Here is a 17,169-nt window from a genome sequence, read left to right on the forward strand (position 1 = left end):
AGAACCAAGAGAACATTGTACACAGTATCAACAACATTGTGTGATGATCAACTGTGATAGACTTAGCTCTTCTCAGAAATACAGCGATCCAAGATAATTCCAAAGGACTCATGATGGAAAATGCTCTCCAAATCCAGAAAAAAGAACTGTGGAATCTAGATGCAGATTGAACCATACTGTTTCTATTTTTTTTGAGGTTTTTCCCCTTTTGTTCTGATTTTTCTTTCACAACATGACTAATCCAGAAATATGTTTAATGTGATTGTACATATATAACCTATATCAGATTGCTTGCTGTCTTGGGGAGGGGGGAGGGAAGGGAGGGAGGGAGAAAAATTTGGAACTAGAAATCTTATGAAAACAAATGTTGGAAACTATCTCTACATGTAACTAGAAAATAATAAAATACTTTTATGATAAAAAAAAGGAAAAAAAGATAGCTCCCAAGCCCCCACCAGTGCATTTACTTTTTCTCATCAGTCACATGACATAATGAGTTCAAAGCAAAGACATTTAATGAAATAACAATAAGATTTGCAAAGAACATTCTCTCCTTAAATTCGAGGCACACTATCACAAATATCCAACATTATGGAGAGAGAATACATAGAGTTCACATATGAGGAGCACATAGGTAGGGACATAGGTTGGCAACTCATGTCAACAATACAGTAGGACCTTTGAAGTCTCCTGGTGATATCGACATAATGCTCTCACTAGCAACTTGCTAGGTACATCACTTTACTGACCTCATTTGGCTTCTTCCTAACAGGACATAGTTTATCTCTACTAGGCCTACTCTTCAATGGACCACATTGCTTCAGTAGGGTGTGCTGGTCACACAGTCTCCTCTAGCACTGTAATCTTTTTTGGGCCATATCTCCAATCTCATCTTAGTCTACTAAGGTATATTGTCCCAAACCTCCCTCTGACTAGAGCAGGCTGACAGTTCTTTAGTCAGAGTCACCAAAACCAGCCAACAAAAGCCAGGTAGAAGGCTAAGAGCAAGCCTTTCCTTTTTTGTGATTTCTGTTCCCACGTGAGATCACAACCCTCAGTTACAGATATTTAGCAAAGGGTTCAGACAATCTGACACACTCCTAAGATCCTTTCTGGCTTAGTTACATATAAATTTGGACCAGAACAAAAAGTAGAATCTGGGGGCAAGGTCAGTGTTCTCTACCCTTCCAAGCAGAAATTTTGACTTTATTATGCACATCTTTCAGTAGCAAAGTTTGAATGCTTTGATTTGCATTTTAGCCATCAAAAACCTCAGTCTCCCAGCAATTGCATGAAATAAAAAGATATAAAATTAAGTATTAAGACAAGCTAAGTGGGGTCAGCTAGGTGACTCAGTGGATAAAGCACCAGCCCTGGATTCAGGAGTACCTGAGTTCAAATCTGGCATCAGACACTTGACACTTACTAGCTGTGTGACCCTGGGCAAGTCACTTAACCCCCATTGCCTGCAAAAAAAAGACAAGCTAAGCGACTAAACATTTCTCAGAAATTAAGAGGAATTACAATTTCACATTTTTACTCTTCCCAAGGGAATGGATGCTCCCAGAAGCTGTTGACTCTTTTGTCTCTCCCCCTATCCTCCACTACCAATATCATAGTCACAGAGTCATAGAATATTCTGTCTCACAAAATCTAAGTAAGAAGGAAAATGTGAACAACTTTTTTAATAACAACAAAAAAACAAAAACAAAAGGAGAAAGGGCCCCACTCAAATGTAGTGGATGATGATGGATTATCAAAAATACACTAATGGACCATTGAAATACTAATAATCAGCCAAAAGGGAGGTAGGGGTGCTATCTATAATTACTTCGAGATGGTCTCTTTTCTGGCCTCCTCACCAGCCCCAACCCATCATCTCAAATCATACACTCTCAAAAAGGTTTCTGTATCCCAAAGGCAGTAGGAAAGGGTGAGGAGAGGCCCTTTGTCAGTGAAGAGTGGTGGTGGGTGAGCACTTGATGCTAATGGATTTACTCGGAGTTCACTCCGGGCTCTGCTGTAGGCAATATACAACTTCCCTAAGGTCCTTGAAAGTGGGAGGAGGTGGGGCAGTGGGGCTTCCCTCCTGTTCTTAATTCTCTCCTAGGACCACTATACATACATTAGGACATACCCTCTCTTCTTATCCTGACCTCAGAACTTTTGTATCTTAATTTTTTCTTCCTTTACTGTCTCAGAGAATGAGGTGATGCTCTTTCCAAGGTTAACTCCTCCTCTTCTATTTCTGTCTTCTTTGGGACTTTGTTTCACCAAACATTAGCCCCACTCTTTTCTGCAACTTTCATTTTTAACCTTAGAATAGGATGTCAAATGGAAAATGCTTTCTGCATCTAGAAAAAGAACTATGGAGTCTGAATGCAGATTGAGGCATGCTATTTTCATTTTGTTTTTTCTTTTTCATGTTTTTCCCTTTTGTTCTGATTCTTCTTTCACAAAATGACTAATGTGGAAGTATGTCTAACATGATTGTACATATATAACCTATATCAGATTGCTTGCTGTTTTGGGAAGAAGAGAAGGAAGGGAGGGAGGGAGAAAAATTTGGAACTCAAAATCTCACAAAAATGAATATTGAAAACTATCTTTACATGTAATTGGGGAGGGGCAGCTAGGTGGCTCAGTGGATAAAGCACCAGCCCTGGATTCAGGAGTACCCCAGTTCAAATCTGGCCTCAGACACTTGACACTTACTAGCTGTGTGACCCCGGGCAAGTCACTTAACCCCCATTGCCCAGCAAAAAAACCCAAAAAACATGTAATTGGGGAAAATAAAATGCTATTAAGTAAAAAAAAAAGAATAGGATATCAGAGTTGGAAAAGACCTTAGAAATCATTTGACCATTGCCTTCATTTTCTAAGTGGGAGAGCTGAGGCTCCGAGAGAGAAAGCAGTTTGCCCAAAATCACACATTGATTTTGGCAGAACCAAAACCAGGACTGAGGTCCCCTGACTCCCAGACCAATAGTCCTTGTTTTTGGCATCATCTCATCTTCAGGCTTCTCCAGTTCACAGTGACCAGCACAAGAAGTTTGCTTGTTGATTGATGGGTAGAATTATATAACCAAAACTGGAAGGAAGCTTAGTGGTCCTCTAGCTTAGTCCTCTGGAAGTGATACATTTCGGGCAGGGGGGATAGTGTCAGCAAGGGGATCGTTAGGAGATTATTTTGGTTGGAACCAAGGATTCTAGAGGGGGGATAACATTGAAAAGGCAGGTTGGGAGTCAAATTGTGGAGGTCTTTGGGTGCCATCCTGAGTCTGAATCTTATTCTATAGGCAATAGGGAGCCATTGAAGATTTGTGTTTAACAGATGAGTGATGTGCTTAGATGTACTTTGTATTGCAAAAATTACTTTGGTAGCTGTGGAATGATGGATTGAAGAGAGGATGAGAATAGTTGTAGGGAAGACAATCAAAAGAGGATGGGTAAGGGTGTGATGGCTCCTAACTCAGTCCTCCATCCAGGACTGTACTAAAGAGCTTAAATTGGTGAATTGTTTGAGCTCAGGAGTTTTGAACTTCGGTAAGCTAAGCTGATTGGGTGTTGACACGAAGTCTAGCACCAATATGGTCATCAGGCTGCATAAAGAGGGGTATTGAGCCAGGTCAGAAATAGAGCTGGTCAAAATTCTTTTTTTTTTCCCTCTTTTTTTTTTTGTGTGTGTGTGTGAGGCAATTGGGGTTAAGTGACTTGCCCAGGGTCCCACAGCTAGTAAGTGTTAAGTGTCTGAGGCTGGATTTGAACTCAGGTCCTCCTGAATCCAGGGCCGGTGCTCTATCCACTGTGCCACCTAGCTGCCCCTGGTCAAAATTCTTGTGCTAGTCAAGGGATCAGTAGGGTCTTCCTAGCAGCAGCAGCAGCAGGAGAAACAATGAGGGTTTAAACTAGGAAGGAAGTGGAAAGAAGGAGGCAGTCACAAGATCTAGTGCAGAAGTATAAAGGAAAGGATAAGTGTGTGTGTGTGTGTGTGTGTGTGTGTGTGTGTGTGTGTGTGTGTGTGTGTACAGGGCCAGCATGATGTGGTCAGTATAGTTCTGTGAATCTCTCTATGTCTCTCCATGTCTGGCTAGCTGCCTGTGTTTTGTGTATGTAAGTATCTGCTTGTGTAATAGCCTGAGGCTGATGTCTGTCTACAGCTTTTGCTCCCCTCCATGTAACAGATCTAACACTTGGGATTTTGTTTTAACGCAGTTTGATATGCTGAATTGTTTTATTTTCCCTGAGCCTGACTAGGGTGTATGTGTGTGTGTTGAGGGGCGGGGTGAACTGAAGAAGAGCTCTTTCTTCAGTTGGGACTTCAATCTAGCAAAGTTGTCCAGGGAACCCAAGGACAAAATTCTTCCCTCTTCTCCACACACTGCCCTCCTGCCCCTCTCACCCACACCCTTACCTTTAGAATGTCAGGTTGAGGAGCAGTAGGCAGGGACTAATTGGTCCCCGGGACTTCTGGCCCAGAATCAATATTGGAGTCATTCAATAGCACTCCTTTTCCCTGAGGCAGGTGACAGATAGCTGTGTCAGGCAGGAGCTATGTAGAAGAGGGGGTGTTTGGTGACACATTCTGAGAGACTAGGGCCTAGGGAGGAAACATTTTGCAAACTACAGGCCCCAAAGCAGCCATGTGCCCTGAAACTCCTGGCTTCCATTCCCATCCCAATGATGCTGATGCTGTCATTGGGCCAGAATTCAGCAGAGGAGTTTGAGGACTGAACTGGTGGTGGCATCTTCCCTGTAGGCCCTTCCCTTGGGAAAGGAGGTAGCTGTGGCCCGAGCCATGGACTCTTCATTCAGATACACTGCAAGGTGTCTTTTTGAATCTATGTTCTTAGTCAACAACATCCTGCCAGGAAGAGGGATGCATCATGGGGATGCATCATGGTTAAAAGGGACAGTGACTAAGTCTGAGGGAAATAGACTTAACTTGATATTTTTAAAAAATATTTTTTATTTTTTTCAATTTTAATAGTATTTTATTTTTTTTCTAGTTACATGTAAAGATAGTTTTCAACATTCGTTTTTATAAGATTTCAAGTTCCAAATTTTTCTCCCTCTCTCCCTTCCCTCCCCCTTCCCCAAGATGGCAAGCAATCTGATATGTTGTATATGTACAATTACATTAAACATATTTCCACATTAGTCATGTTGTGAAAGAAGAATTAGAACAAAAGGGAAAAAACTAAAAAAAAACAAAAGAAAAGAAAAAAGAAAGAAAAGAAAAAGAAAAGAAAAAAATCCCAGAAAGTAGAAATAGTATGGTTCAGTGGGGGCATCTAGGTGTCGCAGTGGACTCAGGAGAACCTGAGTTCAAATCCTTAACCCTCATTGTCCCTCAAAAAAAAAATAGTATGGTTCAATCTGCATTCATGTTCCACAGTTCTTTTTTCTGGGTGTGGAAAGCATTTTCCATTATGAGAAACTGACTTAACTTGAAAGGAAAATGTCCAGAACTGAATGAAGTGAACAGCCCTGAGAAATGATCTAGCAGGGTAGCTCAACACCTCTGTCCTGAGGAGCCCCTAGAGGACTTAGAGGGAATTCCTAAACTCAAAACTAAGGGTAGGTTTAGTATCTTCCCATTTCACAAATGAAAAAAATCAAGACCCAGAGAAAGACAGGACTACATAAAATTACACAGTATAGATGACATAGTATATTACATAGTACATATTATATAGTACATGTAATATGTTACATAGTATGTATTATTATGTAGTTGCATTGCATTAAGTGATAATTACATTATTACATATAGAATTATAGGTAATACATAGTAAGCTGTATAGGACATCCTAACTCCCTAACCAATGTTTGATTCAAATTAACAGCCTAGGTCTTTGACTATCTGAAGGCTAGAGCACTGTGTAGTCAGCAGTTTGTGAACTACAAGTGTCTGGAGTAGAAGCAAAGGGCCACGTGGCGCCATAACTACAATCATGACAGTCAGGAGAAGGGGATGAGGACCAGGTTCGGTGCCTCGGAGAAATCCAACCTCTCCCAAGTTTAAGGACTGGAAAGAGGAGGGAGGAAGGGGAGAACTGAGCCCTTTAAGATTAAGAAATCAACACTGGAGGGGGCAGCTAGGTGGCGCAGTAGATAAAGAACCAACCTTGGATTGAGGAGGACCTGAGTTCAAATGTGACCTCGACACTTGACACTAGCTGTGTGACCCTGGGCAAGTCACTTAACCCCCATTGCCCCTCAAAAAAAAACCAACCCAAAAGCAACAACAAAAAAGAAATCAACACTGGAAAGAATGAGAGGCGCAACGGAAGAGGAAAAGGAGAGAGAAGGAGGACGATAGGGGGAAGGAGAGGAAGGGAGAGAGAGAGAAGGAGGAGGAGGAGGAGGAGGGAGGGAGAGAGAGATAGAAGAAGAAGAGGGAGGAGGAGGAGGAGGGAGGGGAAGGGAGAGAGAGAGAGAGAGAGAGAGAGAGAGAGAGAGAGAGAGAGAGAGAGAGAGAGAGAGAGAGAGAGAGAGAGAGAGAGAGAGAGAACGAGCCGTCCACCTCCCCTTCCAGGTCCTCCTCCACCTCGCCTCTCTAGAATATCCCCCAAACCCCTAGGCGACTCTTCATCTCCCAGAGTGAGACTCCAAACGCGAGAAGATAGTAGAGAAGAGACAGCAGGAGGGGGGCGTGCCTCTACTGCCGTGCCCACCCCCCTTCAGCGCTCAGTTATAAGTTGAGTGGAACCCGATCCTATACAGACAGGCATCTTCTGCTACCCTCCTGTCACCTGAGGCTGCTCCAGCACCAGGAGCTGCAGAAGCAGTCTGATCCCTGGCATCGAAATCCCGGTCCCGACCCCCCAGACGGTGACCAACTCGACCCTGACTAGACCGTAGCTGAACCCCTTACCCAAGCTTAGACCCAAGCCGGCCCCGGGTGAGGTCCTCAGCAGACCCTAGCCGGCTTTGGAAGAGATCCCTTGCTGAGTCGAGGCAGCTCCAGGCTGCACCCTCTGCCGACCCCGGGCATCTCCCAGACTTATTCCAGCAAACCCCAGGAAGCTCCCAAGCGCATTCCTTGTTGCTCTCAGGAAGCTCTTAGCCTCACTCCGTGCCTACGACGGCTCCCAAGTTCACCTCCGGGGGATCCCGGAGACGAGCTTGTCTCTGTCTCACCTCCTCCCCAGCCAAGGCAGTTCTCAAGCGCACCCCCTGCAGAGCCCGAGAAAACCCCTAGCTTCATTCTCTGAGCACCCAAGGCAGCACCCAGGTGCACCCCTTTGCCGACCTAGGCCACCCCCAGGCTTCACTCCTTGGTTCCGCGGCGGCTGCAGCCCAGTCTGCGTGCAGGTCCCGAGCCGAGTTCACTGGTGCTTGGGGGAGGAGGAACCGAAGCCCTGGCGCGCCTCCTGGGTAGGGCCGGGCTAGGGCCGTCGGCCACTCCCGGGGTGACTTGGAGGCCACCGCTGCTGCCGCTGTTGCTGCTGCTGCTGCTGCTGAGTTCGCCGGCTGGCGCCTGGTACAAGCACGTGGCGAGCCCCCGCTACCACACAGTGGGCCGGGCTTCGGGGCTGCTCATGGGCCTCCGCCGCTCCCCGTACCTGTGGCGCCGCACCGTGGCATCGAGCCCGGGCCAAGCAAACAGAGACGCGGACCGGGAGCTCTCCGCTTGGACCGACGACCCTCCCGCCTGGACCACGCTCTTGGCCGGTGTCCGGGGAAACCCCGGGGAGGCGCGGCGCAGGAACCGCAGGGAGCTAAGAGGAGGACACCGGACAGGGACCCTGAGTTCGAGTCGTGCTGTTGGTGAGGAATGGCTCAGGGACCGTGCACCTGCGGGAGCCCCCGGGGGCCAGATCCGAGACTTCTAGTATCTGGATCCTCATCCCCGCCGGCCAAGTGCTTGAGGCTGGGATGGGAGGTGGGAGTGTCGGAGGCAGGGGCCATGGGTGGGAGCAGCCTGGCCCCGGAGGATTGTTAGTATGTTTGTTGCTTCCTGACCCTGTGAAAGGGTGACTGTGTGTATTTAGTGTGAGCAAGGGTGAATGCAGCCCCAATTCACCCCAGGGATATGTCTGGGTCAGTTGAATGTGTCTACATGAGCCTGCCTGTCCAAGTGTCCCATGTATGTTTAGGGTTGATTGAGCCCTAGACTTACCAAAGACAGAAGATACGGGGATACCTGGAGACTGGGGCTTTGGGGAGGAGGCGGCTTGGAGATTTGAAGTAAATGTTTGGAAGCAGGTCCCCAGAGAAATCCTCTCCCTCCTCTCTGGGGGAGGGGCGGGGCACATGGGTCTTCCCATCCTTACTCAGCTCAAGTTCTTTGCTACTTCCCTTACAGAGCCTTCGAAGAGGAGACAACACCTGTGCCCTCCATCGACCGTGGCATTGCAAAGCCTACCGACCTCTTCCTGCCTCCAGCTTTGAATGTCTCCAGATCCCAGGACCTGTATTCCAGAGGCATTGCAGCGTTTTGTGGGCTAGAGGTTGAGAGGGTAGGAGCAGGCAGACCACAGAACCCTCAGGGACAACGACTTGGTACTCACTGGGGTCCCCAGTTATACTTCCCTTGCCTTCTCCCTTTCCTTTGCAGAACCATTGCCTTTTCGTTGGAGTCTGTGTATCTTCCCTGTCTCACTGGAGGAATCTGCTCTCATTAAAAATGACAATTTAAAACGCACCTGACCTTGCTTTGCTGCTTCCCCCTCACCCCCACCCCTACAGCTGGTTCTGGATGAGGCCAATGGGGAAGGAGTCCAGAGCTCTTCCTTTCTTCCCAGTCCCTTGTGTACTTTGGTATATTGCCCTTCAGTGCAAATAGTAGAGCTGTGTTCTGGTAAATGTCATCAGCTCCCGCCCCCTCCTCTGCAGATTTCCCCTCTTCCCTGGGAGAATCGATTCCCCTCTCCCAACTCTTCCTCAGGGCAGTGGTTAGGTTGGGAATTACTGCTTCTCCTCCCACCTATCCCCGTTTATGCTTGTTGGCTCTCTTTCCATTTCTAAACTGAACCAGAGGAGGGGGATGGAGAGGGTAGTCAAAGGAACAGGGACTAGGTTTGCCTGTCCTGGAACCCCTTGAATCAGGGCAGAGGCCTAAAAACTGGATAGAGGATCTGGAGGGAACCTAGGGGTGGCATCTTCCCAGGTGAGTGAATTTTCCCTCTTTGTTCCCCCCTAGAAAGGTCTATACCTCTAAGCCTCTTAGAGTTACTCAAAAGCAGCGATTTATGTAATCAGAGCCGAGCTTTCTGTCTCTGGATCTCAGCTCCATTGAGTCTTCCTTTACCAGAGCAAACCACCCAGTTGAAGAGAGAAACTCTCTCCTAGGATTAGTCGAAGCTATTCCCTAGGGTCCTCTACTGGCTATTAGGGCAGGTAATTAGTAAATTCTTGGCTAACGAATCCCCATAATGTCTCCCATGTCACCCTACTCTCCTTTTGACACTTAGGGGCAGCACTGGAAGGAGAGACAGCTCACTCCCCTGGGTATTTTTCACTCTCTTTTCCCCTTTAAAATTCAGGGACATTTTTGTTTCGTCTCGCACTATCGTCCAGAAACTCCAGAAGAGGGCGCTGCATCCTCACCAAAATATGCTTGAGGAGTTGGTGCCTTGATCCCAGCTCTTCGGGATGAGATTTAGACAATGAAGCCTCTTGATCTATAGGGGGCGAGCTCATGGCAGAATTAAATCGGCTACCTAGTAACAAGGAATCTGAAAGTAGAGATTGCAAGACTGAGGCTGAGCCCAGTGCTTATTGGCTTGTGTCCATCTCATCCGGCCAGCAAGGCTTCTTGTACCCTCACTTCTTTCCTCATTTACTAAATACTTCCACTGAACACCTGTTGTGTGCAGAGTCCTTTTGCTGGGCTACACTGGGGGTGGGGGTGGGGGTAGGGAATGCATATGAATGAGGCTTGGTCTTTGGAAAGACCCAGGCCCTGCCCACAAGGAGTTCACAGTCCAGTAGGAAGGATTAAACATAGGTGTAGCTCATAAAATCATAAATCTAGAACTGGAAGAGGCCTTAAAGGCCCTTCCTCCTCTAACCCCATTTTACAGATAAGGAAACTGAGACCCCAGAAAGTGAAGTGATTTGCTCCAGATAAGTCAGAAGCAGGATTCAAACCTGGATTCTCCCACTCCAGAATCAGTGCTGTGCCATGATCCTGGCTATATGCAATGATTCCATTCCGCAAACATTTATTTGGTACCTACTGGGGATGGAAAAGACCTTCCTCCGTCTCATGTTGGCTGAGGGCTAAGTTTGGGTTTTTTAAGCCTCTAATAGCAGAGAGAAACCTCCAGGCAGGTCCCACCAAGTTGAAAAGACTGTGAGGACAGCCCAGTCTGGAGGACCAGCCTAGCTAAGTTCAAATTCATTCATCAACATAGGAAAGATCACCAAGTGATGGTTTTGTTCTGCCCCAACAGCTCATGGAGACCATTTACTAGATTGTGAAGGAGGTTGTAACCTGCACTGGTGGAGGATCTACCCATTTACTTCATTGTATAAGTGTAGAGACAAGGACTGGACCCATTTCATTGGGATGTAAAACTCCCAGGGAGGAAACTCCTTCAATGATGCAAGTCTGTGTCTTCTCTGTAATTTGTAATCTTAGATAGTTGTGTAATGGGGTAGGACTATTGAAGTTTAACCTGGCCAGCTGACACGGGTCTTCTCCTTGAGGACACCTTGAAACAGGAGAGATAGGTCCATTGGGCATGGCTGCTGCCTTTGTGGCATGAGGGGGACAGAGATGGCTCCAGAGATCAGAGCTGCCTCCCGACAAACTTTCCCAACCACCACCAGTGGGGGATAGTCCTCCCCCAATAAGGGAACTTTCCACAGTCAGATGATCACCCCATCGGACCACCATTGGTCCTCTATAATAGGATTTGCTTGTCTTCTGCTTGGGGAAATAGGTATCTCAGGGAACCACGCCTCTGTGCCATGTCTTCTCCCCATGAGAAGTCCAAGGACTTCTCTTTTGGTTTCCTTTCCTTAGGGCCTAAATAAAATATTATTTTATTCTAATTGGATTTGTGTGCAAGAGGGCATAATTCTTTTTTTATTATTTTTTATTTTTTAGTGAGGCAATTGGGGTTAAGTGACTTGCCCAGGGTCACACAGCTGGTAAGTGTCAAGTGTCTGAGGATGGATTTGAACTCAGGTACTCCTGACTCCAGGGCCGGTGCTCTATCCACTGCGCCACCTAGCTGTCCCCTGGAGGAATTCCTAAGAAACCTCAACACCCCAATTTCTCCATAACAGATGCCTAGAGCAATGAGACTGCAGGTACTACCCCACACTGCCTCTCTTGACATCATGGATCCTCAAAATATGAACAAAGCACTGGGATATGACAAATGAGAATTATGGGGCTAGGGATAGAGAGATGATATACTACTTTGCTGAGGAGAATCAGAGAAAATCCTCTGGAGAGGTGGCACCTGAACTTGGCCTTGAAAGATGGTAGAATTTCTAGAAGGGAGTATTCCAAGTGAAGGGTAAACTGCTTGCTGCTTGGATCATAGACCATGACCTGAAAGAATTAACCCTCTCCCCTCCAGAGCTCTTGCCTCTCTGTCCTGATGGGTGAGTGCCTCACACCACATACTTCATCTAATCTGGTTTCAGCCTTGCTTTATTTGATTTCCAGACTCTCTTCCCAGGAGCCACTGGTCCCTCACCATGGAGCCAAAGTACACATGCCTGGCTCCCTGGAAGGTGCCCTAGTTCAGCAGATCAAGGGATTCCCTGTTTTGGTAAATGTGTACAACTACTCAAGATGGGATAAGCTGGATAATTACTGGCTAGATATGTTTTAGAGGGGTATCCTTATTCAGGCTAGACTAGAGGATCCTTATTCTAGACTTTGACTAGATGACCCTTAAGTTCCCTACCAGCTCTGAGATTCAGAGATTTTCTATCTATATGTGACTGTCTATGAGCGTTGTCTGCTGTCTAGGTTCTTGTGTCTCTCCTTTTCTACACAGTCTCTTTCTCTGCTGTGTTGTCTCTTCCTGTCGGACAAGTACCCAAAAAATCCTAACATTTGTACAGTGAATTCAGTTTACAAAGGGCTGTAATTGACTTGATTTCAGTTTGGTTTAGCTCACTCCACTGCTCTCCTCTTACTTGGCTGCCCCATTCCTTCAGCTGCTTCAAAAAAAGACCCCCAATTCTCAGGGTTCCTAGCCTCAATCTTCTTGGCCTCCTTGAAGATGGAGCATGTTGTTCTCTTAACCTCCTCACACATGTCCCCTCCCCATCCCCCCAAACACTAGGAATTATAAACTAGACTATGGTAGGGGATTAAGGGAAAGCTCAGATCAAAGCAAAAGGGGATACCAAACTCAGTGGCTCAAATCTACAGAGGCTTGGAGTTGCTCTTTCATCCATCTTCTCTGATTTAGTCTGCACAAAGGAGCCAAGCCCCTTTAAGCCCCTTTTCTCATCCATCCTTGCCCCCACCCTCTCCCTGCTCTTCCCAGGTTGGTAGGGGAAGGGAAACTCCCATTAACTTCTCCCTTCCTATCCTTTAGCCTTTGGGGGTGGGAGAGAAGCCTTTGGATCTGTCCCTGGGGACAGTAAGTCATTAGCATTCTAAGATGCTCAGAAAAACCCTTTCTCTTGCACTTGTTGGCCTGGAAGACTCTGGCCCAGAACACCCAGATAAGAACTTGAGGGAAGGTACAAAACACAACCAGAGATGGGGTCTAGAGGCCGATTCCTATGCTGGACCTATAAAGAGGATTTTTTTTAATAAAGAGGATTCTAAAAAGTCATTTCCACTTCTATCTTCTCCATACTTCCTCCACTCCACCCATGCACCCAAGGTAGGAAGACTGAGGGGGGCTTCACAGTGCCTCCTGGCTCCTGGATATTGACTTTTCTTTTTTACAGAGTTAAGTTCTGCTCTCCAAAAGGTCACTTGGTCCAACCCTCTGCCTCTGACTTTTGGTTAATTATTCAAGAGAAACAGTTAATATCCCTGGCATCAAACAGCCTTTATTCCCAGCAGTTATGTATCCTCTTCCATTTATAGGTAAGCTACAATTTCAGGGGCACTAAGCAACTTTCTGCTAGATAATTCTTCCTTACTTTTAACCAAAATATCCTGTCTCCCTCTGCCTTTCTGGTCTTCTTACACCTTATATGCCATCATATTCTTTTCAGTCTAATGACATTGGCCTCCTTTTTTGTTCCTCGAACAAGACACTCCATCTCTTGATTGGAGACAGGGGCCCATGAGCTGTGGTTGTTAGTAGATGGTAACCCAGAGAATCCCTTGATGTAGGGTGTAGCCTTCAGGTTAAATGGATGCAGAAACAACATATAAATAGAAGTTGGTTTTGTATGCAAAATCAGATATAATGTTGGAAGGAAACTCATTAAAAGAAATGTAGTAGACTAGCAGTATTCCACTCATAATAATTCAACTAGCTTCTTTTTTCTTCTGTTCAAAGTAGGGAATGGGATAGAACTATTATATATAAATGACCTTTTTCCCCCATCACCTTCAAAATCAGAACACCTGGATCACCCCCAAAGTTCTGGAAAGATGACATTTTTTTCCTCAAAGAGAGTTCACATTCTTAGAGCAAGAGAATTATAGAATATACTTGAGTTCTAGAATACACATGAGAATGTGTGAGTCAGGGCTACATTATGCAGTGTAGACAGTATGAGTCTGTAAGATCTCAGGGGAGGAGATTAGAACAAATTGTACCAATCAGGAAGACTTTTCTGGAGGGAGTGGTACTTGAGCAGGTCCTTGGAGGATCTTAATAGGCATAGAGAAAGAAGGAGAACACTCAAGGTGAAAGATGGTTGTGTAAAGAAATACCTAATAGGGGCAGCTATTAGAATAGAGCACCGGGCCCCTGGAGTCAGGAGGACCTGAGTTCAAATCCGACCTCAGACATTTAACACTTACTAGCTGTGTGACCCTGGGCAAGTCACTTAACCCCAACTGCCTCACCGGAAAAAAAAAAAAAAAACCTAGGAGAGATGGAATTGGCATTTCCAAAAGAAGCCCAGACCTTCCTCTGAGAGATTTCCTGGCTCCCTAACACATTAATCCTGATCTGCTGTTGATTGCCACCAGTCTTGGCCTAGATATAAGGAACTGGATTTCAAAGATTTTGTAGATGGTACCTGGGTGTTAATGTTCTGTTTAAAATTGTACTCTTGCTCTGTTCCATGAATATGATCAAATAAGAGGATCAAAACTTAGCACAGTGCTTGGTATGTAGTGTAACAAATGCATGCTAATAAATCCATTCATTGAACCTACTTTATGATTAGAAAGGGGAAGTATGGTTAAAAGAAGGGGAATTGTCAGTACCTCCAAACTATCTAGGAGAAAGGGGGAGCAGGTTTTGGGTATGGGTTGCTGAAAAATTCGAGATAGAAAGAGAAATGGACAAACAACACAGAGTCGATAGGATCATCATAAATACCACCCCCCCTTGTAGCTTAGCTCTGAACATTCTTCTTTGCTGTAATTGTTATTTGAAATATTTTATTACTTGTGTGTGTGTGTATGTATGTGCTTGGCCTTGAAATTGAAAAAAAATTAATTTAGTCCTAACAGTCATTAATTAGAGGCACTAAGGTAAAAAGTTAATGGTAGCCTTCAGTTTTAGGAAATTCTCATCTCTGCAGGGGATCAGACAACCCCAGTAAAAGAAGTCTCTAGTAAGTGAAGGAGACCTGATTTGTTTATACTGGTCTCCAGGGTTTCCAGATCCCCAGTCTTTCTAATATCAAAGAGGACAGAAATTTTACCTTTCTCTCAGTCAGGAGTGCGCTGGTAAATATTTAGCAACTGGCTCTCTAAATTTTACCTTTCTCTCAGTCAGGAGTACGCTGGTAAATATTTAGGCAACTGGCTCTCTGGAGGAAAAAAAGATTGTTACAGGGACACACTTTTACATTTAATCTACATTATTAACATTTTCACCATCATTTTCTTAAGTCTAGACAATCCAACAACAAATTAAGCCTTGATTTGTAGCTTTTGCTAATTTTGGAAAATTTAATTAATTTAACAAATTTTAACTAATTAGCTCTGTGAGCTAATTTGAGCTGGCTCTAGCACCACAGTGTGGTCCTCAGCTCAGGTACTGTCCCATTATAATGGAGACTTTATTTTTTTTCTGGGACAGTGAGGGTTAAGTGACTTGCCCAGGGTCACACAGCTAGTAAGTGTCAAGTGTCTGAGGTCAAATGTGAACTCAGGTCCTCCTGAATCCAGGGCTGGTGCTTCATCTACTGTGCCACCTACCTGCCACCTAGCTGCCCCCTAAAGGAGACTTTTAAATGAAGGTGTGATTTATTATTAGATTAGAGGTGACCTAGTATTATTAAATATTAGCCTAATATGACCTTCTCATTTTATAAATGAGGAAATTGAAGCTCAGAGAGAAATGACTTACCCAAGAGCATTCAGGTAGGCAATAGCTTACTAAGGAATTAAGAAGGGAAGTCATGGGGCAGCTAGGTGGCGCAGTGGATAGAGCACCGGCCCTGGAGTCAGAGTATCTGAGTTCAAATCCGGCCTCAGACACTTAACACTTACTAGCTGTGTGACCCTGGGCAAGTCACTTAACCCCAACTGCCTCACTTAATATAAAAAAAAAAGAAGGGAAGTCACATCAAACAAAAGGAAGCGCCAAGCTTAGAGGGTCCAGTTGCACTTGGCTGGATTTATTCTTACATTAACGTCTCTGATTGTCTCCAATCTGACTTTCTTAACATCTCCTGGTTTCCACTTGGAGCCAGTCCAAGACTGGTAAGGGGAGGACCTGTTGGGGAGGTGAGGGGAAAGGAGTTAGAGATAACCTTCATATCTTCAGACTCCAGGAGAGAGACAGAAGAGTTGATGAGAAAGGAAACGGGAGTTCAGATTTAAGTGGATCACAAAAGTATTTTCTAGCTTCTCAAACAGCAAAGCCGCAGAAAGGCCAAGAGGAAAACAGATGATTTATTTGATTATAGAATTTTTAAAATTAAGCAATGTTAATAAATAGGTTTACAATCTAGAGTTTCTTCTTTACTGAAATGATTTTGTTGTCTAGATTAGAGTCTTACTTTTTAAAAAATAGTCCCGATTATTCATGGGTTATTTATGTCCCAGGTCTGAGTCCCTCTCTCCAGAGATGGAGGGATTAGGGCGCTGGGGATTGATTTCTGTTTTCTCTTCAAGGAGTTCCATAGCCTGAGCAAAACCCGATCTGTCCCAGGGGCGGCGGCTGGCCGAGGAGGATGCTGCTCCCACCCCTCCCCCTCCTGGATCCAGAGAACTTCCCAAGCCCCCACCCAGTCTGTCCCGAACTCCCTCCCCTCCCGATCACAGGCACAATGGCCCTGACTGAGCCAGGAAGAAACTCCCAGATGAATTTCCTCCTTGGTCCCTGAGGCTGAGGGGAAAGGGAGGTAGCAGGGGTGGGAAGGAGGCTAGGGCTTATGGCCCTGGGCTCCATTGAGAGGAGGTGGGACAGTGAGGGAGGGAGGAGGGTATGGACTTTGCACACTCTGGACAGCGACCTCCAGGGGGCGCCCCGAGGTCAGTTTTTTTTGTCGCGGAGGAAGGGCGGAGCTGCTAGTTTTTTCTCAGGCTCTGTTAGACACACACACACACACACACACACACACACACACACACACCCCCCCTCTCTCTCTCTCTCTCTCTCTCTCTCTCTCTCTCTCTCTCTCTCTCTCCCCCTCCCTCCCCCCCCGCCCCTTTCTCCTGGGCCCCTTTTTTATTCTTCCTCCTCAACTGCTGTCCAGCACCTTCTGGCCCCTGGTCTCTGTCTTTCCTCTCTGTCTCATTCTCTATTTCTCTGTCTCTCCGCTCTGATTTGTTTCGTTATCTCCTTAAAGTGTCGCTGTCTCTGATGATCGCTTTATCCGTTCTCTGTCTTTCTGTCTCTGTCTCTCTCTGTCTCTCTGTCTCTGTCTCTGTCTCCTGTGACTCAACCTCTCTTTCCACTCTGGTCTGTTTTATTCTCTCCTGTCACTGACAGTTTCTCTCTTTTTTCTATCTCCTCTTTGAGCCAATTGCTTTCTGTCTCTACCTTCATCTCTCTCTGTCTCTTTTTCGTTCAAACTTCTAGTTTCTGTTTCTCTCTTACTTTCTCTTGCTTTTCTTCTTACATCTCTCCATCTCAATGCACTGCTGGCTCC

The 17,169-nt window shown here is 45.7% G+C and overlaps 1 protein-coding gene and 1 long non-coding RNA gene across 2 annotated transcripts in view; one reads left to right on the forward strand and one right to left on the reverse strand.

The window, feature by feature from the left end:
• NPW (neuropeptide W) overlaps positions 1 to 8,653 on the forward strand; it is a 33,251-nt gene extending 24,598 nt beyond the window's left edge. The window contains exons 2-5 of the mRNA XM_044000145.1: positions 6,691 to 6,837; positions 7,019 to 7,133; positions 7,274 to 7,776; positions 8,315 to 8,653. Coding sequence (XP_043856080.1) covers positions 6,691 to 6,837; positions 7,019 to 7,133; positions 7,274 to 7,776; positions 8,315 to 8,400 — 851 coding nt within the window. The 3' untranslated portion in view covers positions 8,401 to 8,653. The remainder of the gene's footprint in view (positions 1 to 6,690; positions 6,838 to 7,018; positions 7,134 to 7,273; positions 7,777 to 8,314) is intronic.
• Positions 8,654 to 13,026: 4,373 nt separating this feature from the next.
• LOC122728644 lies at positions 13,027 to 15,791 on the reverse strand. The gene is made up of 3 exons (XR_006353307.1): positions 15,701 to 15,791; positions 14,770 to 14,877; positions 13,027 to 13,284 (listed from the first exon to the last, which is right to left on the reverse strand). It is a non-coding gene; the product is annotated as an uncharacterized LOC122728644 (long non-coding RNA).
• Between the last annotated feature and the right edge of the window lie 1,378 nt (positions 15,792 to 17,169).

Source organism: Dromiciops gliroides, chromosome 1 (assembly GCF_019393635.1).
Source record: "Dromiciops gliroides isolate mDroGli1 chromosome 1, mDroGli1.pri, whole genome shotgun sequence".
Taxonomy (NCBI): Eukaryota; Metazoa; Chordata; class Mammalia; order Microbiotheria; family Microbiotheriidae; genus Dromiciops; species Dromiciops gliroides.